The sequence below is a fragment of the Euprymna scolopes genome, chromosome 29, assembly GCF_053919585.1.
Source record: "Euprymna scolopes isolate OS-2025 chromosome 29, ASM5391958v1, whole genome shotgun sequence".
NCBI classification, from domain to species: Eukaryota; Metazoa; Mollusca; class Cephalopoda; order Sepiida; family Sepiolidae; genus Euprymna; species Euprymna scolopes.
Genome location: NC_136510.1, coordinates 21,326,066 through 21,349,694, shown reverse-complemented (window position 1 = coordinate 21,349,694; position 23,629 = coordinate 21,326,066). Strand labels below are relative to the sequence as shown.

The 23,629-nt window shown below is 36.5% G+C and overlaps 1 protein-coding gene across 1 annotated transcript in view; it reads right to left on the bottom strand.

The window, feature by feature from the left end:
* Positions 1–23,629, bottom strand: part of LOC145252536 (sodium-dependent proline transporter-like) — a 74,489-nt gene that overhangs the window by 2,821 nt on the left and 48,039 nt on the right. Inside the window, exons 9-14 of the mRNA XM_080112084.1 lie at positions 22,398–22,522; positions 20,499–20,611; positions 15,047–15,178; positions 11,215–11,314; positions 5,652–5,752; positions 4,052–4,204 (exon numbers count right to left, since the gene is read on the bottom strand). Of these exons, the coding sequence (XP_079968210.1) occupies positions 4,052–4,204; positions 5,652–5,752; positions 11,215–11,314; positions 15,047–15,178; positions 20,499–20,611; positions 22,398–22,522 (724 nt within the window). The remainder of the gene's footprint in view (positions 1–4,051; positions 4,205–5,651; positions 5,753–11,214; positions 11,315–15,046; positions 15,179–20,498; positions 20,612–22,397; positions 22,523–23,629) is intronic.

The window sequence follows — 23,629 nt, the reverse complement described above, 5'->3', positions numbered from 1 at the left end:
TCAATAAACCTTTTCTGTGACCTTTTATGAAGTTGTTGCGTTCGTCATTTCAGAAGCTTGTATTGAATTATTTATTTTATTAGGGTGTGCCCTAAAAGCATTACTAACCCTAAAAGTTTCTCATTCCTGAACAGGGTTCAAAAGAGAGTCGCCAATCTGATAGGTCCTGAACTGTTATCTAAGCTTCAGCCTCTGTCCCATCGACAACATGTTGCATCCCTCTGCCTGTTCTACAAGTACTTTAATGGTGAATGCTCTGACGAACTACAAGCACTTGTACCCCCCTCGACGTAAATACCTCCGACAAACACGACAAGCAGCAAAATCCCACCTCTGCACAGTAGAGATCCCTAGGTGTAAGAAAGCCTTCTACTCCAGATTTTTTTTCCCCAGAACTGCTAGACTTTGGAACTCCCTTTCGGGATTCTGCTTTCCCAACTGTACTGACATGCAGAAGTTCAAGTGTAATGTGAACAGACATCTTGCAGCTCATCTCCTTTCATAATATCCCTTCAACTTATGTCCTCGATAGTAGCCCCCTACTTCAAAGTGTCATTTTGTCTTGTTTGGGGTGAAAATAAAATAAAGTAAAATAAAAAAAAGTTTTTAAAATGAAAAAAAAAAGGGCTTTTCACCTGATGAAATATTTATTAATTACTACGGATCGAAACATTGTCATGTCAGTGTAGCAAAGCTAGTACACGTCTGTATAAATATTAATATAAATAGTTCTATTTACTATTCGCATTTCAGCCCCGTGTATGTTGAACAAAAAAAAAAGAACAAGAACTTTGACCCCTATTATGACCCCTTAACATTTATTGTTTGGGGCTCAAATCAAGTTATCAAGTTAGATCCATGTCCAAGGAACGTATATCTTAAAATTTCAAGTGTTTAGACCCAAAACTGTCGGAGGAGTTTGGTAGAGTTCTCAAAGGTCAAATCGTTGAACTTTGACCCCTTAACAGCCAAATTTCTGGCCGAAAACCAATCACAAAGATTTTCCCAAATCTCAGTACCCTGAATGTCAAATTTCGAGTCTGTAGACTTTAAATTGACAGAGTTATCGTGTAGGAAAATGTACACACAGACACGTTCACTTTTATAGATATATAGATTGAGTACTATTATACAAACCCGGTGGTTATTCTCTGGATTTTATCCTATGACTATGTTATATCGCTAATGTATGATGATTGCAACGTCTTGTCAGACGAGTGCCACTCCCTCAGACATTTAAAATCCATGAGCCCAAATGCCTGAGGGAGTATCTATACAAAGATGATGTTACAGAGTCTTAGCTTTGTACGACAGCTAAGTCTCTCTCTCGGTTCAAAATGTTGAGATCCAGCAACAAGCAAGAGCAAGATAGCCAGCAATAAATTAAACTGCAGACCAGCTTAATGCGGGTACTGGTCTCCCGCTTTATGGTTTTTTAAATCAGAGATTTGCTTCTCCTAGAAAGGTTGCCTTCACCACGGCTTACGGGAACCCTCTCCACCCCAATACACATATACACACACACAACGCTATGTACATGTATACACACACACACATGCACGCGCACACACACACACGCGCGCATGTATCAGTGATGAACAGTTGCAATATTTTCCCTGATTCCAATACAATTACTGATTAAAATCACCTAATTGCAAAAAGTAGACATTCATTTTTTTTTTTTGGAGAGAGGTTTAGGGTTAGGGTTGGAGAGGGAGTCCTCATCTACTTTTAAATGTAGATATAATTTTCTTTCAATTTGACAAGTTCCCCTGATTGTATTTTGTCCAATATTTTGATAAACTCAAATGCTCAACGATTCGTCTGTTAAGTGGATTTTATTCAAACGATTGTTTCGAAATGTGAAGGATGTCTCTTCACCTTTCTATCATTGGAATGAAACCCACTAAAACAGACGAATCTATGCAATTAAATATGATATTTAATATGTCCAGATTTCGTATATATTATTATAGAATCGTGATTTTAAAAGTAAAAAAAAGTATTCGGGTGTTATCAGTTAGAATGGAAACTAGCATTCAAAGCTGGTGACGTTAACACTGTACAAATGTGACACGCATATGAACAGATTAAAAATTAAAAATTGAAAATGAATGTACGAAATATATACCGATTTTTTCAATTTTGAACCATTTTTGACCCTTTAACGGCTAAAAATCTATAAAAGAACGGTTCCTAAAAAGTCCAATCATTTGATACCCCTAGCACGGGACTTACACCTTTCAGGGAAAAAACGAATTTTTCAATTCGGTGCATTCGTTTGAAAGTTTTATTGATATATATATATATATATATATATATATATATATATATATATATATATATATATACTCACACACACACACACACATAAATAAATAAATAAACATTTAGAATTTTATTAATAGTATAGATTACAATATACTCTTTAATATTTGCCTTTGTTTTTTAAAGTCACAGCAATTGATCGTCATAGAAACTCTTGAAAAATGGCAGAAATCATTTGTCATGTTCTTCAAATTCTTTTGCAGTAGCTTCTAGCTAGCCATTCATTCGACCTGTAGCTTCTAGCTGGCCATTCATTCGGCCTTTAGCTTCTAGCTAGCCATACATTCGACCTGTAGCTTCTAGCTGGCCATTTATTCGACCTGTAGCTTCTAGCTGGCCATTTATTCGACCTATAGTTTCTAGCTGGCCATTCATTCGACCTGTAGCTTCTAGCCATTCATTCGGCCTGTAGCTTCTAGCTAGCCATTCATTCGACCTGTAGCTTCTAGCTGGCCATTTATTCGACCTGTAGCTTCTAGCTAGCATTTCATTCAGCCTGTAGCTTCTAGCTAGCCATTCATTCGACCTGTAGCTTCTAGCTAGCCATTCATTCGACCTGTAGATTCTAGCTGGCCATTCATTCGGCCTGTAGCTTCTAGCTAGCCATTCATTTTACCTGTAGCTTCTAGCTAGCCATTCATTTGACCTGTAGCTTCTAGCTAGCCATTCATTCGACCTGTAGCTTCTAGCTAGCCATACATTCGACCTGTAGCTTCTAGCTGGCCATTTATTCGACCTGTAGCTTCTAGCTGGCCATTCATTCGACCTGTAGCTTCTAGCCATTCATTCGACCTGTAGCTTCTAGCTGGCCATTCATTCGACCTGTAGCTTCTAGCCATTCATTCGACCTGTAGCTTCTAGCTAGCCATTCATTCGACCTGTAGCTTCTAACTAGCCATTCATTCGACCTGTAGCTTCTAGCTAGCCATTCATTCGACCTGTAGCTTCTAGCTAGCCATTCATTCAGCCTGTAGCTTCTTGCTAGCCATTTATTCGACCTGTAGCTTCTAGCTAGCCATTTTTTCGACCTGTAGCTTTTAGCTAACCATTCATTTGACCTGTATCTTCTAGCAAGCCATTCATTCGACTTGTAGCTTCTAGCTGGCCATTCATTCGACCTGTAGCTTCTAGCTAGCCAGTCATTCGGCCTGTAGCTTCTAGCTAGCCATACATTCGACCTGTAGCTTCTAGCTGGCCATTCATTCGACCTGTAGCTTCTAGCTAGCCATTCATTCGACCTGTAGCTTCTAGCTAACCATTCATATGACCTGTAGCTTCTAGCTAGCCATACATTCGACCTGTAGCTTTTAGCTAGCCATTCATTCGACCTGTAGCTTCTAGCTAACCATTCATATGACCTGTAGCTTCTAGCTAGCCATTCATTCGACCTGTAGCTTCTAGCTAGCCATTCATTCGACCTGTAGCTTCTAGCTAGCCATACATTTGACCTCAAATTAAACTTTATATTAATCACGGATCCAGCAGATATAAATTCTTTGAAAATAATGATTATTGTCTTCAGTATAGGCTACACTATTTAGTGCGAGCCCCTTTCAAAGCAGGAAGTCATTTTTCTAGGTAAAAATGTGCTTGTACCAGTTTCTCCAATGGCTATTCATCTCTCTACTACCAAAGTTTGCCTCACTGACCCTAACGTGCACTTTCTAATAAGTTTTTGTTTTATATATTCAAAGGAGAAACAAAACGAAACAGAAACACTTACATCATGTCTGAAAATCTGGACAATTGCTGTGATAAAAATCATTGCAATCGGCAAAATGACCAAAAGCCAACCAATTCCTTGAGCCCACTCTTCGAAAACATAATTCACATATACGGCTTTTGAATGTCCAACTGCGCTCATCACTAAAATAAACTGAAAGAAGAAAAGTATTCATGAAACAAGCCGTGTTCACAAGTGAAAAATTTACTTTCACCATGACTAATGTTTGTGCAAAATTCCTAAAATTCCAAGGCGTGGTTATTGAAAAAAGTATGAACAGATGAACGATTTGGGGGAAATTTTACCTCTATAATGCCCCCGAGAGGTGGAGCAACCAGAGTTATCCCAGAAAATCTGTTCTGGCAAAAATTTACTTTCACCATGACTAATGCTTGTGCAAAATTCCTAAAAATCCAAGGCGTGATTATTGAGAAAAGTGAGAACAAATAACAGATTAACGATTTGGGTCCAATAATGCCTCTAGGGGAGGGGTCAACAAGAGTTATCCTGAAAAAATCTGTTCTGGCAAAAATTTACTTTCACCATTACTAACGTTTGTGCAAAATTTCCCAAAAATCTAAGGTGTGTTTATTGAGAAAAGTGCAAACAAGCGAACAGACAAACGGAAGGGAATTACTAGGGCCAGTCCCTACTTTATCAGGTGATCAATAAAGAACAATATTTTCTTCAAAAAGAGTTTGTGTGGATATGCGTGTATCGGGGTCAGGGCTGGTACCACCATTCTAAATGAACTTTTGCCAGAAATTCAATGACACATCTCTGCTTTCGATGTCCATAACAAGGGGTTGTTTTCTTAGAGTCTCACACTGCCAATATCTGCAACAGAAAGATGAAACTTTAAGGTTATGAATTCATAAGTTTACTCATAACAATGCAATTTGCGATCCCCTTTGATCCATTCGGCCAGAAAAAAAAATAGGAGGCATTACTTTTGGAACGTCTCTTGTAATAATCGGGATAATTAGTGATTGTCACACGTGAGAAGGGATGCTGCACTTATTTCCAGTGGGCACTCCTCAGGCCACAACCCGATAGATACTAATAAGCTACTTGCATGTACTTGCTTCTAACATCCCCAAACTGTCCAAACAAAAGTTTTCAAAAAACAACACCATTTGTACAAATCACAGTTTTATTCATATTTTCAAAAATAAATGTAGTGAACAATGGTTGCTTAAAGTACACTAAGCTGACCCCAATAAAGCTGGGAATGGGATCGCTCCGACTATTCAAGGAACTGACCATCGAGACACATCCTACCCCAAACAAAATTCATCAGAAAGAGTGGGAAATAAAGAGAAAATTTAAGTAACATCAGTCTGCTTTTGATTCTGACTTCAATACATGTGATTCCATTATGCACAGTGGCTGAAGAAAGGGTAGACAACTCGTCTCCTTCCCAATTGTAGTAGTAATAATGATAAACAAAATATTATTAATGATTCAACAGTTGGCATGAGTCATGTTATTTTTTGGTTTGCTCTTTTGGGGGTTCACTTTACATAAAAAAAAAAAAAAAAGAGATCAAAATGAGTAGTGCACATACAAATTGAAGAATTGTTAAGGGTTTGAGACTTACAAGAATTGTTAAAGGTGAAATGACCATCCAGGTTACTTTCCAATAGATTCCAGGTTCGAATCCAAGCATCATTTTTACATCCTGACTGAAGTTCTTGAAACCTGTAAGAAAAATCAGACATTTTGTGTTTATAATTTGTAATTCCCCTGTTTATGACGACACAGTTATTTCCCTTTTGAATTTTTTTTTTCTTAATTTTCTTTTTTATTTATTTATTTATTTATTTTTTTTATTACATTTTCACCCCAAACAAGGCACATTGCCACTTTGGTGTAGGGGACTACTATCAGGGGCAGCAACTACTGGGGCACTATGTTGGGATTTGGGCAGCAAGATGTCGGTTCACGTTACACTTGAACTTCTGCATGTCAGTACAGTAAGGGAAGCAGGAACCTGGAATGGAATTCCAGAGTCTAGCGGTTCTGGGGAAGAAACTACTGGAGTAGAAAGATCTTTTACATCTAGGGATCTCTACTGTGTGGGGGTGGGATTTAGCTGCCTGTTGAGTTTGTCAAGGGTGTCTATGTTGTGGGGGCACAAGTGTCTGCAGTTCGTCAGAGCATTCACCATTAAAATACTTGTAGAACAGGCAGAGGGATGCAACGTTTTTTTCTTTCTTTGAAGATTGTAACGCAGGGTATGGGGCAGCCAAACCAGCTGCCAACATTGCCCTGCTTTTTATTGAAACCAACCGAGAGCTCTTTTTAGTATCCTTGTTGTTCCCTTAAGTGCAATTGTCTGGATCTCTTTTGCACTTGGTCCACCAGGAATATTAGTTAGGTAGGACTTCAGGTTCTTCTTTATAAGCCCTGTGGCACCTATGATAGCTGGTATGATTGAAAAGAATGGCGTTTTTTGTAATGTTTTTATCAATAAACCATTTGAAGAAAATAAACTTAGGTGAGAGAGAGAGAGAGAGAGAGAGAGAGAGAGAGAGAGAGAGAGAGGGAGAAAGATGAATGTTATCTTAATACTTAACATAATTAAATCGTTCTTAAATAAGGGAAGAATCCAGGTTGTTCTCAATGGTCGTACATCAAAACAATATGTTATAAATGCAAGTGTACCTCAGTGGTCACTCCTTAGACCTTTATTATTCCTGATATACATAAATGACCTCTTGATAAAATTGTTTGCGAGATGGGTATATTTGCTGACGACACCACACTTTATAACAGACATGAGGGGGAAAAAACGAATGAACATATATCCAAGGCAATGGTGGAAACCCTAGTCTGTAAGAGAATGAGAACAAAAAAAAAAAACATCCATTTTGTGTTTATAATTTGTAATTCCTCTGTTTATGACGACAAAGTTACTTCCAATTTGAAAAGAATGGCGTTTTTTTTTTGTAACGTTTTTATTAATAAACCAAATGAATGTAACCCAAACCCCAACGCACAATCAATAAACCAAATGAATGTAATGAACGTGTAATGTTTTCAATAATGAGCAATCAATAAACCAAATAGACATCTTTATACGTGCGTGTGGCTGTTTATACGTGCAGGTCTTTTTATTCTCTTCCGTAACTGTTTTTCATTGTCACCATTGTTTCACGAGGAGCTGTTTCGTCAAGCGGTTGTCAATCACCTCATCTGTTTAACTAAGATGAATAAAACTTTTCATGGATAAGGGAAACGTCTTCATCGGCTGCGGTATTTAGCCACATATTCCCATTCTTGATCTCAGTCGTGCTTGTTCTGAAAGTTTTTTTGTAATGCTCTGTACTCCTCATGCACTGTTGGTCTCTCCTCTACTCATTCCTCTTTTCCATCCGCTGCAGTTTTCAGTCACCAACTCCCAGCCAGTTGGATCAATGCCACCTACCTTCATGTCTTGCTTACAGACATCCTTGTAATAAAGAATAGGTCTTCCTGCTGGCCTGGAGCTGGTTGTGAACTCACCATAAATAATATCTTTTGGGATCCTTCCATCATTCCTTCATCTTGCATGGCTGATATTTACCTCTCTCCCACCGCGAGAGGATATGGCACAAGGTCGAAAGATGGGAAAATGAGTCAGTGCTCCAAAAGAAGAACCACTTCAGCCCTGCAAAAATATGCCTGTATAGCCCTGTTGGTATTCCCTGATGAGGGCGCCTCAGGCAACAAGCGATAAACTTGCTCTTCTCAAAAGCCGGGAGGCAAGGCCTGGAAGGGTGGACCTCCTAGGACTACACAGAACATTTTGCATCAGTCCAACATCGAAATGGCCCAGTTTCTATCGGACTGATTGACGAGATTCAAACTTTGACTAACATTAACTATGAAGCTATCCGATCCCCTGGCATGGCTAAGCTACCGGAATCAAAGATGATCTTATTTGATATCTGGTCCTGCCAGGTGATTCATTGAAAGTCCCTGAGGTTGCGCAGATGTGTAATTCTTTCAATAATGTCGCTGTTCCATGCACTTTTATTTTCACGTGTCTGAAAATAATTTTTTTAAATATTTACAATTTACAATGAATAGGAATTAATAACATTTGATAATCATTTATTTAATAAGCTTCTTTTGCAGTTAACGATAAAAACAAAGTTTATTTTCAATTTCAGCTTATTTTGTTCTCATTAATGAACAATCAATAAACCAAATGAATGTAATGTACATGTGTAATCTTTTCAATAATGGGAAATCAATAAATCAAATAAGAATCTTTATACATGTGAGTATTTATACAGGTCTTTTTTTATTCTTTTCATTGCCACTGTTTCTCATGATCGTGTTTGATAAATGGCCGTCGATTGTCTCGTCTATTTAACTACGATGAATAAAACTCTTTTACATGTAGAAAGTAACACAAGGAGACGTTCGTTGAGTTTTCTCCAAGGTTTTATTTTGGAGAGAATTGACTCAAGAGAGAGAGAGAGAGAGAGAGAGAGAGAGAGAGAGAGAGAGAGAGAGAGAGAGAGAGAGAGAGAAGGAGACTAATGTTCCCTTATCTAATTATTTCGTTTTTTAGTTCCTAGCTTAACTGAAATGAGTGGCACAAGGACAGAGATATAGAGGTAACGTTTTGCACTTAGCGATTATCAATGTTTTCTACATTACTGGTGATATCTCATTGTCATGGCTTCCACAGAGAGACTGATTTGAAAACCTTTTTTTCTTTCAAAAAACGTGACGTCATTCATCATTTCCCTTTGTTTTGTCGATGCCGTTTAGCTTTAACCTTACATGCCAGCCATCCTTGACTCGATCCCCGGAATTATTTCACTTTGCAGATTTGGGCTATTATCATGTACTCAGTGTGACCCTTATCAAAATCCACACTAGCTAACTTAATTGCCAACGATGTAAAGTTCTTGATATATAATAGTAGGATAGCCTCCTAGGACCAAATAAAAGCATCCTTCACGTGTATTTAAGCTCGAGAGGTCTGTATTGAGTTGATGTAAATACCTAAAAATTCATTTAATAAAAATATACGTTAGTTTTTATAAAAGTGTATTCAATATAAAAAAAATGTACATTATTTTGTTTAAAAAATATTTTATTTATTTAATAAAAAAATATCGATTGTTTGGTTTAAAAAGACGCATTTCATGGACTGCCGTCAATCCTCTCGTCTGTTTAACTAACCCTAACCTTAACCCCAAAATTATTTCCATGAAAAAAGTGATACACGGAAACGTTTGTTGAGTTTTTCGTTCAAGATTTTATTTGGAGGAAATGGACTTAGTAGGAGAGAAATAGATAGATAGATAGATAGATAGATAGAGAGAGAGAGAGAGAGAGAGAGAGAGAGAGAGACGAATGTTATATTAATTATTTACTTCTTAAACTTGACTTTCTTACTTAATGTACCTATTTACAATGCCTCCCCACGGGACAGAGTTAGACACCAGGGTCGTTTTTTAACGTGGAGAAAAGGTACAAAAATAAAAATTGTCTCAGTCGTGAAGGATTTCTCCTCCACCGAAAGAGAACAAGAAAATGAAGTGCAGCATCTGAAGAACAGATACTACACTTTGATCTTGACATCAATGTGCCGCGTTCTTTCTTACTTAATGTAATCAGTGTTGAAATATTTTGAAAATTATTTTTTCAAATTTAAAAAAAAAAAATCATAAGCAATTTATAAAGACTGCAGCCATGGAAGACTCTACAAAAAATCGTTCCAGGCATTATAAGTAGTTTTATGTTGTTTATGTTAAATATTATTAATTTATATTATTAATTTATATTATTAATCATACATATTATTAAATGAGAAATCATTTTGAGTTAAAATTTGAGTTTCATTGTAAGATAAACATGACAGCAGGTCAAATTCAGTAGCCATTTCGTTTTGCTTTATCTTCCTCATATTAAGTAGACATTTTTCAAGTGTACTTTTCTCAATTTTAGATACATAATACTAACTGGATTTTCAATGGAAATAATTCCTCATTTAGTAATATATAATGAAAACAACATAAAACTATTTTAATGCCTAAACAGATTTTTTTCATGTTCTCCCATTGCCGCGGTCTTTATAAATTACCAAATCAGAATACTGACACACTAATTGAATTATTACAATAGAAAAATGCGAGTAAGAAAAGTAATATGGTTAAGCTTCAACATGGAAAAGTAAAGGACTAGTTGTTAAAACTGAAAAAGTAAAGGACAAGCTATTCTAGTAAAAAATATAATAAATTTAAAACTTAAAATATTGCAGCATTAAGAATTGGTTATATAATGTTATAAATTGAATTAAAAAAAAATATTCTTAATGCTGCAATATTTGAAGTTATAAATTTATTATATTTTTTACAAGAATATCTTGTTCTTTTCTTTTCCAGTTTTAACAACTAGTCCTTTACTTTTCCATGTTTAAGCTTAACCATATTATTTTTCATGCTCGTATTTTTCTATTGTAATCCATGATTTTTCCAGGCTTCCAGTAAAATCACTTGTTCGTTGTTTAATTTCAGTCTTATTTTTTTTGCGCCTATAAACATAACATACACATATGTAATAACAATGTACGGAACTCATTTGCTTTCAATAAAATCCTCCCAGTTATCATTCTTTCATTCTCTCTGTTTCACTTGTTACTTCTCTTTTTGCTAGAGCGGTGATTTGGTAGCAACAGCAGTCGCTTAAGCGACATGGTTGCTATGGAAACCAGTCATAAAAACGTCGCTCACCTCCTTTGGTTTTTTTACGATTTTGAACACCAGTAAATTCATCATAACTTTCGTTTTACTGAATGAAAATTGAACAATTTTTTTTTTCACAATATAGCTGAGAAGGTGATCTATAAACTTTAATAATTGTCTGAAATTTGGTCGAAAAATGAGTGAGCGGTGACGCTTTAAAGCAGTTCTAAATGACTAACACTGCAACTCAACCACATATTCAAACGCTATCGTGTTTAAATGATAAGCTAACCAAATAGCAAAATATTAAACACACACAATCAGAATAATGGAATAACAAATTATGGAATAATAAACACAGAATAATGAAGTTAAAAAGTGACAGATAGTGACAAAAACTAGGGTACTTTTCAATTAACATCATAGAGCAAAAAAAAAAAAATTCATCAATAATCAAGTAGAGTTTCTTCTTACCATAAATCCAATTAACTGCAATAAGTTCCGTAAAGCAGATCGCCATCAAACTGTAACTGCCGCTGAAAGTGTCCAGAAGTGTCAACACGTAGATGCCACCCTGAATTCAGAAAAATACACAAAACATAGAAACAAATATTTTTAAGATGTCCATTGGATAATATAATTCTACAAATGTGCCAAACGATTAATAAACCTGTGGTGGATGGTTTGGTTGAACATGATTTGGATTTGTGGTTTGATTAAACATAATTTGGAATTGTGGTTTGGTAGGACATAATTTGAATTTATAGTTTGAACATAATTTGGATTTGTGGTTTGGTCAAACATACTTTGAATTTGTGGTTTAGTTGGACGTAATCTGGATTTGCGATTTTGTGGGTCATAATCTAGATTTGTGGTTTGGTTGGAACTAATTTGGATTTGTAGATTGGTTGGATTTATGGTTTATTTAGATATATTTTAATTTATCGCTTGCTTTGGGGCATAATGTGGGTTTGTGATCATTTTTGTTTTTTACAAAGAAGTCACCACTTATCAAGATCCAAAGTCCATTCGAGGATAAGGGTTAATATCTGCAACAGAGAGATGAAACTTTCAGGTCATGAATGCATAAGTTCAGTCATCATAGCAATAGAATTTGCAATACACTCGGATCCATTCAGATAGAATATAAAATAATAGGAGGCATTACTTTTGAAAAGTTCCTCCAATTTCAAAGTGCAGTATCTGTTTGGATACTCTAGTTAATTTCTTTTTGATATGTGTAGGAAAATCCTTTTAGATTGGGCTAATTTTTATTTTTTTCCTACTTTAGAATGCCAATTTTGGGGGGAGGCAGATTTTCATTGCATTCAAAACCTATTCCATTTCTAAGTCTGCCCTCGTGAAGAGGCGAGTAAATATTTCTTTTCTTTCTTTTTTGCTATGGCTGAGAAAACAATTGTCAGATATAGATATATTTTGAGAGCATTTATTGTCATACACTTTAAAATAAATAAGTGCTTATGCATTATAATTAGAAATGTTGTTGTCCAGAACTCAACCTAGTCTATTCTATTATATCTATAAAAGTGAAACTGTCTGTGTTTCTGTCTGTGTACATTTCCCTATCAAACTACTCTGTCAATTTTCAATCTACAGACTCGAGATTTGACATTAAGTGTATTAAGATTTGGGAAAATCTTTTTAATGCAGTTTTTGGCCAGAAATTTGGCTGTCAAGAGGCCAAATTTCAACGATTTGACCTTTGAAGACTCTACCAAACTTCTCCGCCAATTTTGAGTCTAAACACTTGAAAGTTTAGATGTAAGTTTAGATATGGATCAAACTTTTTAACTTGATTCGAGCCCAAAACAATAAATGTTTTAAGGGGTCAAAATTGGGGTCAAAGTAAAAAAAAGATTTGACCTCCCAGCCAATTTTTTGTCTAAACATTTGAAATATTGCATAAAGTGTATTCAGACATAGGGCAAGCTTTTTAATCGGTTTTTGGCCGAAAATTTGGCTGCCAAGAGGTCAAAGTTCAAAAGATTTGACCTTTACGATCTCTAGCAAACTATTCAGCAAATTTTGGGTCTAAACATTTGAAATTTGACATAAAGGGTATTCAGACATGCAGCAAACTTTTTAATCAGTTTTTAGGCAAAAATTTGGCTGCCAAAAGGTCAAAGTTGAAAAAGTTGACCTTTGTAAACTCTACCAAACTCCTCTGCCAATTTTGGGTCTAAACACGTGAAATCTTAGGTTACCTGGACATGAGTCAAACTTTTTAATATATATATACATACATATGCACATAAAGTTATGAACAGTATATAGGCAATGTCATATTCCAAAAATCACATAAAGTGATCAAGTAGTGTTATATATATATATATATATATATATATATATATATATATATATATATATATATATATCAATCATTTTTTATGATTTTTAGCGATTTTAGTAGTAAATTGTATCCATTAAAACGCTGATTTTGATTTCGCTCATTCGAATTGAGTTGTCCCACTTTATTTAAAACGGCATAGCAGATTAAAACACAAACTCTCATTGATTCATAAAGTTAAAATTTTTCTACTTGATCAATTTATGTGATTTTTGGAATTTTTCATTTGGTGGCGGCTAAGTACATCATAAAGAGTTTTCTGTATTTTTTCATTATTATTTTTAATTAGGTTGAATTCTGGACAAGAATCCAAAAAATGCATTTTCAGTAAAAGCACTATTACGTACTGACAAGTCGTGTCGAAATTAGTAATAATCCAAAAATTACGAAAAATAATCGCGTAGCAAAATTATTACAAGAAAACAATAATCTTTATCGAATAATGCAGTTTTATTGAATTTTTTTTTCTATTGGGGCCAATTCTGTATTACAGACTGATTTATCTCCCCTATTTTCAGTTAACTTCCGCTATTTCAAATTAGGAAATGGAGGATCGAGAATATGCAATAAAAGCGATGTTTTTTTTTCCTTTGTTTCTTTTATAAAAAAATAGGGTCAAGTTAACACATACAAGTCCTATATATCAAAACATGGACGTTATGGCCACCAAAATGTCATGTGACTTGAGTTTATGTAAAACGCGACTCTCAAAATGGCTGCTAGTGAAACGAAATACGTTTTAATAGTTTCTGAGATGCGATGATTGACGATCTTTTAAACAAGCGGTCACCAAACTTTTTTTTTTTATTATTGTGGGCCGCATAATCATTCTATTGCGGTCGCATAATCATTCTATTCAATACTTGCAAACCAGAACGGAAGCTCCGAGGAAAAAGGCAAAAAAATAAGTTTAACATTCCCTGTAAATCATGGCTGGTGCGGGTGCGCGTGCAATAAACAAAAATAAAAGCAACGAAGATGTTTATTTACTAAAAAATTATCAAAGAAAACGACAACGGGAAAAAGGTAGTTACATCAGACATAATGTGCACATATCCGAATCTTATAAACTAAGAAGCAAAAAAGGTTAATGAGATTTGTGAAACTTTTTTAGTAGCTATAGTTAAGAGTGAAGAAAACGAAATGTGAAAATGAAAAAAAAAAAAAACAAAAAAAAAACCCCCAAAACATTGAATTAGAAATGTAATCAAAATCCTGTTGAAACACAAGAAAAGCAGAGGATTTAGAGGTCACTGGTGAAGCTACGGCTCACCAAAGGCAGGGGAGAGCAGGGAGAAATAAAACGCCGAATTTAAAGAACAAAGCAACCAGGAGATCTCCGCAAGCAGGAAAATCTCCTAGTATTCTAAACATGATATTCAAATTGAAATTTTATCACAAAGTTTTCTGTTCGTTCTATACGTTTTATTAAGCAACTTCAAGTACAATGGGTGGGCCAAATGAACTGACGTCGTGGGCCAGATTCGGCCCGCAGGCTGTAGTTTGGTGATCCCTATTTTAAACTAACGCATTTCCGGTGAAATCATTATTATGTGCTTTACACACCATATCGAAATTAGTACAAATTCCAAAAATTACGAAAAATGATCCAGCACAAGACGTGCTAGATGTATTTTTAGCAGCAGCAAAAAAACAAAAACAAAAAAAAAACAAAAAAAAACATTCACAATTATATTTTGTTTATAAATTTGAGTTAAGGGAGATAAGTCAGTTTATCATACTGAATTGGTCGCACAACTCTTCCACATTTAAAACATACGATAAAACTATATAATTTGATAAATTTTGTAATTATTTTTTTACTGGATCATGTTTCGTAATTTGTGAAATTTATACTAATTTCGACGTGATATGCGTCGGTTTAAAAGATCACTAATCTACATAAACACCGGAAATGTTTCTGCTTCTGTTACTTACCGCTGTGGTCATGGGAATTCCGAGAATGAAAACGAAAACGCAAGCAAGGGCGGTCAATTGTGTCTTCCGTTTACGCATATGTTCAGGTAATTCGTCGGAAATCGAACTAATTATCCCCTCCATAACAGCAAACTGGGGAGAAGAAGAAAAAGAAGAAATGCATGTCGAACGAAAAAAAAATAAAAGAAATGGAACTGGTTAGATCAGATGAGAAAAATTGGAAGAGGAAGAAAAAAAAAAAGAAAGAATGCAAAATAAAAGAAGGGAGAAAGAGTGAAAGCTTGACATATCAAAGGCCTTCGATAAGGTATGGCATAAAGGCCTACTTCACAAGACTTCCAGCTACGGTATAACTGGAAATGTTTTCGCAATTATTAAATCATTTCTCTCTGATAGGCTCATAAGAATAGTGGTTGATGGGCAGAAATCAGAAGCCCACAGTATTAATGCTGGAGCCCCTCAGGGGTCCATCCTGGGCCCAACTCTCTTTCTGATCTACATCAATGATCTCCCAAAACATAAATCATTCGTTGACATCTATGCTGATGACACGACGATCTATGGCAACACATCAAAGGCCGTAAATGACAAAATTCTCTCTGATTCTCTCTCCTCTGATCTTGAGCGCGTGGCACAGTGGGGGAAGAGGTGGCTGATTACTTTTAATGCATCTAAAACCAAGCTCCTATCTTTACATCATCAACACTCTGATCCACATCTGGCATCAATTGAAATGGATGGCTCTCGTCTTGGGGAGGCCCCGTGTTTTGACAAGCTTCTGGGTTTGACCTTTACTCCTGATCTGAAATGTATGTCAAGTCTGTTGCCAAGGTCGCTGGAAAGATGGTGGGATCCTTCTACCGCTCCAGAAGATATCTCACTACTGATGCAATTCTCTATCTATATAAAAGCCAAGTACGTCCAAGGATGGAGTACTGTTTCCACATCTGGGCAGGAGCTGCTAAAAACAGCCTATCCTGCCTTGACAGAGTACAAAATAGACTTTGTGGCTTGGTGGGGGGGTGGTGCCCTTTTCTCTTCCCTGCAATCTCTCTCCCACAGAAGAGACGTTGCGAGCATGTCTGTTTTATCGTTATGTCCATGGCAAGTGCTCGTCTGAGCTCCAATGTCTGGTCCCCCCTCACCAATCTTTCACAATAAACACCCGTCTGGTTGAAGCCACTGACAGTAATTTTCCCCACTCTTTATCTGTGCCTAAATCAAAACGTAGGCTCCATAAACAAAGCTTCTTTCTTAGAACTGCACGCTTGTGGAACTCTCTTCCGTTTGCCTGTTTCCCACCTGACTACAACTTGGATGTCTTCAAGTCCAACATAAACAAATCCCTGATGAACCGCCCCCTTAAGACACTTTATCAAATCTCCAATACTAACGATTACTACAACATTATCTCATTGATTACTGTACATGCAATAACCCTTATCCTCGAGTGGCTTCCGGGCTTTGATAAGTGGTGACCTCCGTGTAAAAAAAAAAAAAGTATAAAAGAACAAAAGAGATAATAGAATTAAGAAAAACAACTAAAAAGAAATAGAAAGAAAGAAACGAGTAAATAAAGAATAACAGTGAAAAAGAGAATGTACAAGAGGCGTGCAATAAGTAATGCCTCTGACCCACTTCCAGTTGTTTGATTTAGTTGAAATTTTGCATGTACAATGATTTATATCTCTACGGGTTATGTAGAAAATTACAGCTCTGAACTAATTGTGGTTTCTGTTTTACAGGTGTTTGAACTGAGTCAGGTGTGAAATGGAGCCTGTGGAATGTTGAGCAGTGATCCGGTTTTTGTATTTGAAAGGACGCACACCACAGGAGACTTTTGATGAAATGAAAGAAACTTATGGTGATAATGCCCCATCATATGACCTTGTAAAACGGTGGCATGGTGAATTCAAACATGGCCGGAAATCTGTGGAAACAGCTCTCAGACCTGGTCGCTCCACCCCCTTCTGCCATTGATGAGGCATTTGTCTGTCAAGTTGAGGCTGCCATTTTGGAAGATCAGCGCATTACTATTCGCCAAATAGCCCAATATGTCAAGATTAGTACACGATCTGTGAAAACTATCATTCATGACCATTTGCATATACATAAGGTGTCTGCCAGATCGATTCCCAGGTTGCTCACACCATTCCAGAAGCGAGAACGCGTCAAGTGCTCGAGGATGAATTTGGAGATGTGCCAAGAAGATGAGTCAAATTTTTTCAAAAGACTGATTGCACAGGATGAAACCTGGGTCCATCACTATGATCCAGAGACCAAAGCCCAGTCAATGCAGTGGAAGCTCTTGGATTCACCATCTCCAAAGAAGGCAAGGGTGCAGCCCTCCGCTGGCAAGGTTATGCTCACAGTCTTCTGGGACCAGAACGGAGTAGTGATGACAGATTTCCTGGCAAAAGGTACCACAATTACAGGAGCCTATTATGCTTCACTTTTGAGGAAATTAAGAGAAGCTATCAAAATCAAGAGGCGGGGCAAGATCAGCAAAGGTACCCTCCTCCTGCAGGACAACCCTCCGGTCCACAACTCGCATGTCGCCAGATCAGAAACACAGGTGTATGGTTATGAAATCGTTCCCCATCCTCCCTACTCTCCTGACCTTGCACCCTCTGACTTTCACCTCTTCCAAGCCATGAAGTTGTTTTTGAAAGGAAAGCGTTTCCCAGATGATGTAGCCTTGATTTCTGAAGTCTCGTCGTGGTTGGAGGACCAACCTGGGGTGTTCTACAAAAACGGTCTCCAGAGATGTATCAAACGATGAGAGAAATGCATAACTCTGGGTAGTTCCTATGTAGAGAAAGACTAATAACTGTGCCAAGTTTCGTTGATCTACTGCTATGGGAAGTGGGTCAGGGGTATTACTTATTGCACACCCCTCGTAGAAAGAAAGAAAAAAAGAAAAATGTGGTTAAAAATAAATTGTTAATTATTATTTATTATCAAAAACAGATTCTGTACTTTCAACTAACAATTTTTGTGGTTAAACTTGTGACACCACTGTCTAAGCTCACGACTCTGAAAAACAGGTGTTTTTATTCAAGGCAGCAGCATCTCATTTGCATATGAGATAATGAGAAATTTCGTTACTTTATGAAACCCACTAGCATACAATTAGACGCAGCAGTCATTATTTTATTCATTTATTATTATTATTTTAATTATTTTTATTATTATTATTATTATTATTATTATTTATTCATTTATTTTATTTTTATTTTTATTTTTTTGTCCGTGACCGACTTATATATTAGACACAAAGTCAGAGGTTTATACAATTTTTTAAACTATTAATTATTATTTGTTTACGAACGACGTCGAGGCATTTCACACACACACACACACACACACACACACACACACACACACACACACACACACACACACACACACACACACACACACACAGAGAAATTAAAGACGGAAAAAAGAAGAAAAATAGAAGGATGAAGGAAAAAAAACGTAAGAAAGAAAAGGAGGAAAGAAAACAAAAGAAAAATAGGGAGAAATTAAATAAGACAAGAAATAAAGAAGGAAAGAAGGGAAGAAAAAATGAAGAAAGGATAACAAAAGGAAAAAGAGAAAAAATGCAAGGTAGCAAGAATAGAAATAAAGAAAGAAAGGAGTGTGCTGCAACTTTTTTTTACTTAAGAGTCACCACTTATCAAGGCCTGAAAGCCACTCGAAGACAAGTACTAATGAATGTAAGGTGGTAGTGTAGTAATCGTTAAAGGTGTAAATTGGGTAGAATTTGATTATTTATGGGGATGACTCAACAAGAATTTGTTTACATTAGATTTGAAGACTCATTATCATCGTCAGGATGGGCTCCTTGCCTGGACCAATGTGACTCTTCCTCTCCAGAGTTTCTTGTCTTCCATCAGCTGCCTCAGATCTTCAGGTTCACAATTGGCGTCGTGTGCTATCTGCTGGATGTACGTGGCTCTAGGTCGTCCTCCTTTGCTTGCACCTCCGTGTCGTGGAGTCCATAGCAATACATCACTCACTAATTCATGCTTGCTTCTCAGACAGTGACCGGCAAATCGTAGGCATCTCTCCCTTATGGCATTAACTATGGCAGGTAGGTTGCCATAAAGTTGCTGCTTCGTGGGATGATTTTCCCAAGTTATATTTCATACTGTTCGTAGCATACGAGTGTATGTGCCATCTAGTTTTTTTTTCAATCTTTTGGAAAGTGTTCAGACTGTAGCACCGTATACAAGGACAGACTCTACCACTGCCCTGAAGAACTGTCTTTTCAGTTTGTCAGTTAGCCTTCAAGTCCATGCTGAACGTAGCCCATCCAATGCGACCCATGCTTTTGAGATGCGAATTTTGATATCTCTCTCTGTGGAAACTGTTGCTGCCCAGCGACTTCTTTCAGTGTTGTTCCAACTAGAGCCCTGATCTCTCCTTTCACATTGAAAGTCATAAGTTTGTTTTATCCGCATTAATGTGAAAACCAATGTCATTTGCAGACTTTTCTAGCTCACGTAACAGTGTTTGCGCATCAGCAGTGTTATTCGCGAACAAAGCAATATCGTCTGCGTAACCTGCATCAGTTATGTGAGCTGATTGATGACGTCTGTTTCTGGATTCATTTAGGGACAGACCATGTTGTATTCACCCGGAAAGCAGACTAGTGGAACAGTGTTCCACATGAGGGCAATTCTGGGAAAAAAGCTTTGTTCATGGAATCTGTGTTTAGAGTAAGGCACAGTTACAGAGTAGGGGAAATCGTATATATTGGTTGTAGCTAGTCGAGTGTTTTTGTGAAAGTTTGGCTAGGGGGAACCATAGATTGGATTTAAGTCATGCTGCTGGCTTCAGATAGTGTATTTTGATGACAGTGAGTCTTTTAAAAGTGCCAGGAACAGTGCTAACAATATTTACTTGGGCTTGGGGGTCATTGCTTATCAAAGGCCGAAGGCCACTCGAGAATAAGGGTTAATAAGTGTCTAGTAGATGGTGCGTGTGTGTGTGTGTGTGTGTGTGCGTGTGTGTGTGCGCACGTATGTGTGTGCGTGTATGTGTGTGCGCGTGTGTGCATGTGTGTGTGTGTGTGTGTGTGCAATGTTTACTTTCTGGATGACGGAGTTGTTGATGAAATAATAGGAGGGTCACCAGATGGCAAGTGCTACCTAAAACATAAACAGAGATTGGTTAAAGAAAAATTAGAGAAAACGAAATTTGATAAAAAATTGTTTAAGCAAGACCTAGAAATATAATTTATTCTTATGTTAATAAATATTCATAGTACAACACGTGTTTAGGTAAAAAAAAAGTAAAGTGAATAGTAGTCACAAGTCAATATGTTCATAGAGTAAATGATATGTGTATGTAACTATTTGTCAGTGTGGCATTTGCGTATGTGTGTAGATGTTTGTTTGTTTCTTTTTTTAATGAATGTAAGCGATTTTTGTTTTTGACTCACCTGACTATCTAATCCAAGGTTTAAAATCATAAAAAAGAAACAGAAACTCCAGACGGATGAAACAGGCATTTGAGCCAGGCCTTCCGGGTAAGCAACAAACACCAGACCAGAACCTGCAACAATAAAGAAAAACAAAAACATGGATTCTTCAGCAAATAAAACACTTGGTCACCTTTCACTATTCTCACTGAGTGGGGCGGGGAGAGTAATCTACTTGTAGATATTTGTATAGGTGATTTTGCCCGATTAAAGGGAATTTATCAGTCCTATAGGGAGGGGGAGCTCTGGTATTGTTGTCATCATCATCATCATCATCATCATCATCATCATCGTCGTCGTCGTTGTCGTCGGTATGATGATGATGATGATGATGATCATCATCATCATCGGTTTTCATCATCATAGTCATCATCATCATCATCGTCATCATCATCATCATCATTATTATCATCCGTTTAACATCCGTTTACATTTTAGAAATTGACTGGTCAAGTCTTTATTTGTCTCCCTTTTTCTCTTTACCTGCCTGTCTTTCTCTAATTATTATAATCATCATCGTCACCATCATAATCATCGTCAGCATCCTTGTTCCCTTGGCATAAAAATCAACAGTATAGACCATTTCTGAAATATCCTTCTCCCTGTTGATGCAGTTCTAGGTGGTCCACCCTCCCCAGTTTTACCTCCTCTCTTTGAGAAGGGGTGAGTTAATTACTAATCGCCTAACACGCCCCTACTGGGGAATGCCAATGGGACTGTCGAGGTATTTTTTGTGGATCAAAGTGCTCTTTCATAGGGGCACGATGGTCTTCTCATGAAAATTAGATCATATCATATTACTGGACGAATACTTAACATAATTAAATCCTTCTTAAATAAGAGAAGAATCCAGGTTGTATTCGACGGTTGTACGTCAAACAATATGATATAAATGCGGGTGTACCTAAAGGGTCAATCCTTCGACCTTTATTATTCCTGATATTCATAAATGACCTCCCTGATAAAATTGTCTGAGACGGGTATATTTGCTGATGATACCACGCTCTATAACAGGCATGACGGGAAAACAAACGAACACATATACAAGGCAATGCTGGAAACCCTGGAGCAAAACCTCCAGTCTGTGGTGGAATGAGGACAAAAGTGGATGGTAACATTCAATGCTACTAAGACTAAGCTTGTTTCCTTTAATAATTACAAGAAACCTTCTCAATAACCAATAACTATGGCTAATGATACATTACCTGAAAGTACTTTGTTCAAACTCCTTGGCTTAATGTTCATGAGGAACATGAGTTGGAACGGATATATTGAGGGCATTGCCAAGGCTGCTGCAAATAAGGTTAGCTTTCTCTACCCTACTAGAAAGTTACTTACGCCTGAGAGTATCCTGTGCCTCCACAAGACCACCATTTGCCATGTAACTTAATAGGTCCTGCACTGTCAGCCAGGCTTTAACCACTGTCCCATCGACGAAATGTTCCATCCCTCTGCCTGTTTTAACGATGAATGCTCCGACGAACCATTAGCCCTTGTACTCCCTTCACGTAAATACTCCTAACAAACCCAACAAGCAGCAAAATCCCACCCCTACACAGAAGAGATCACTAGATGTAAGAAAGCCTTCTACACTAATAGTTTCTTCCCTATGACTGCTAAACATTGGAATTACCTTCTGGGTTCCTGCTTCCCCAACTGTACTGACATACAGAAGTTCAAGTGTAATGCGAACAGACATCTTGCTGCTCAAATCCTTACAACTTATGTCTCTGATAGTAGCCCCCTACATCAAAGTGGCATTGTGTCTTATTTAGGGTGAAAATGTAATAAAATGTATATATATATATATATATATATATTAGACGATATTCTCATTAAAAAATGTGGTGGAACACTTACCGCTGTCAGCAATGCTTTCCATGGGTCGCCCTGTTGTGAAGGACATGAACCCAAGGAAGGAAAAAATGACGAATCCTCCAAGAATGCTTGTCATAGAATTGATGAAAGCGACTGACAATGCATGTCTATGTGATAAAAAAAAAAAAAACATGACAAGAAATTAAAAATAGCGTTTGTTAATGGAGAAAAATTTATGTTTCTAAATTTTTGAGATAAGGATTGATATTTTGGATTATTTGAATTATTCGGACTTCTGGAGGTTGAAGGTTTTAATCCTCAGTTCAGGGCGAGAATAAAAAATATAATTGCAAATTATTTAAGAATTCCACCCAGTCATTGCTGACAGAATAAAAGTATGACATTCCTATGGATTAAATAAAGGGTTCCATTTGAAATTCTGCGCAAATTCCCAAGTTTGACAGTTAATTATCCATATGTAATTATTATCAAAAGTAATTAAATTACATATAAACATATAAGCTATATATATATATATATATAGTAATTTATAAAATATATATGGCGATTAAGCTACACTGAATATTCTGCGTTTCATCCAACTATAGGATTCGTCAGGCTGACGAATACTATAGTTGGATGAAACGCAGAATATTCAGTGTAGCTTAATCGCCATATATATTTTATAAAATACTAACTAGCTCTATCTACGTATTGAGCACTTTTGAAGTAAATACTTAAAGTTTACGCATAAATCTATACTTTTGTATATTAAATTTATGTGAATAAATGAAGTAGTTATATATATATATATATATATATATATATATATATATATATACAGGGGGACAAAAAAAAAATGGGCCCCAACTCTAATTAGGCCCTGTTTCTTAGTGTTTTGTTCGAATGAAATGAAACTTTGGTCATAACTAGTTTATTATATTCAAAACATCACATCAAAACACTAGGGCCTTTGGCCTTTTTTTCTCCGTTCTACAGCATATGTTCTAGATGGCCTCCTTTTAGCTTCTTTTTTTTTTTGGTCACCCTGTATATATATATATATATATATATATATAATTAGTTTTTTTTTGGTAAAAGAAATCCAGCAGAGTGCTCAATTATAAGGAAAATCCGAAAATAAGAGCGTATTATTTATATTTTGTTTACAGAAAGTTTTAGATGAGATAAGTCATTGGTACTGTCAGTTTCAAACCCAATAATTAGGACCGTTTTAGATACCCATATCAAGCTCTCTTCAGCCAATACTCATC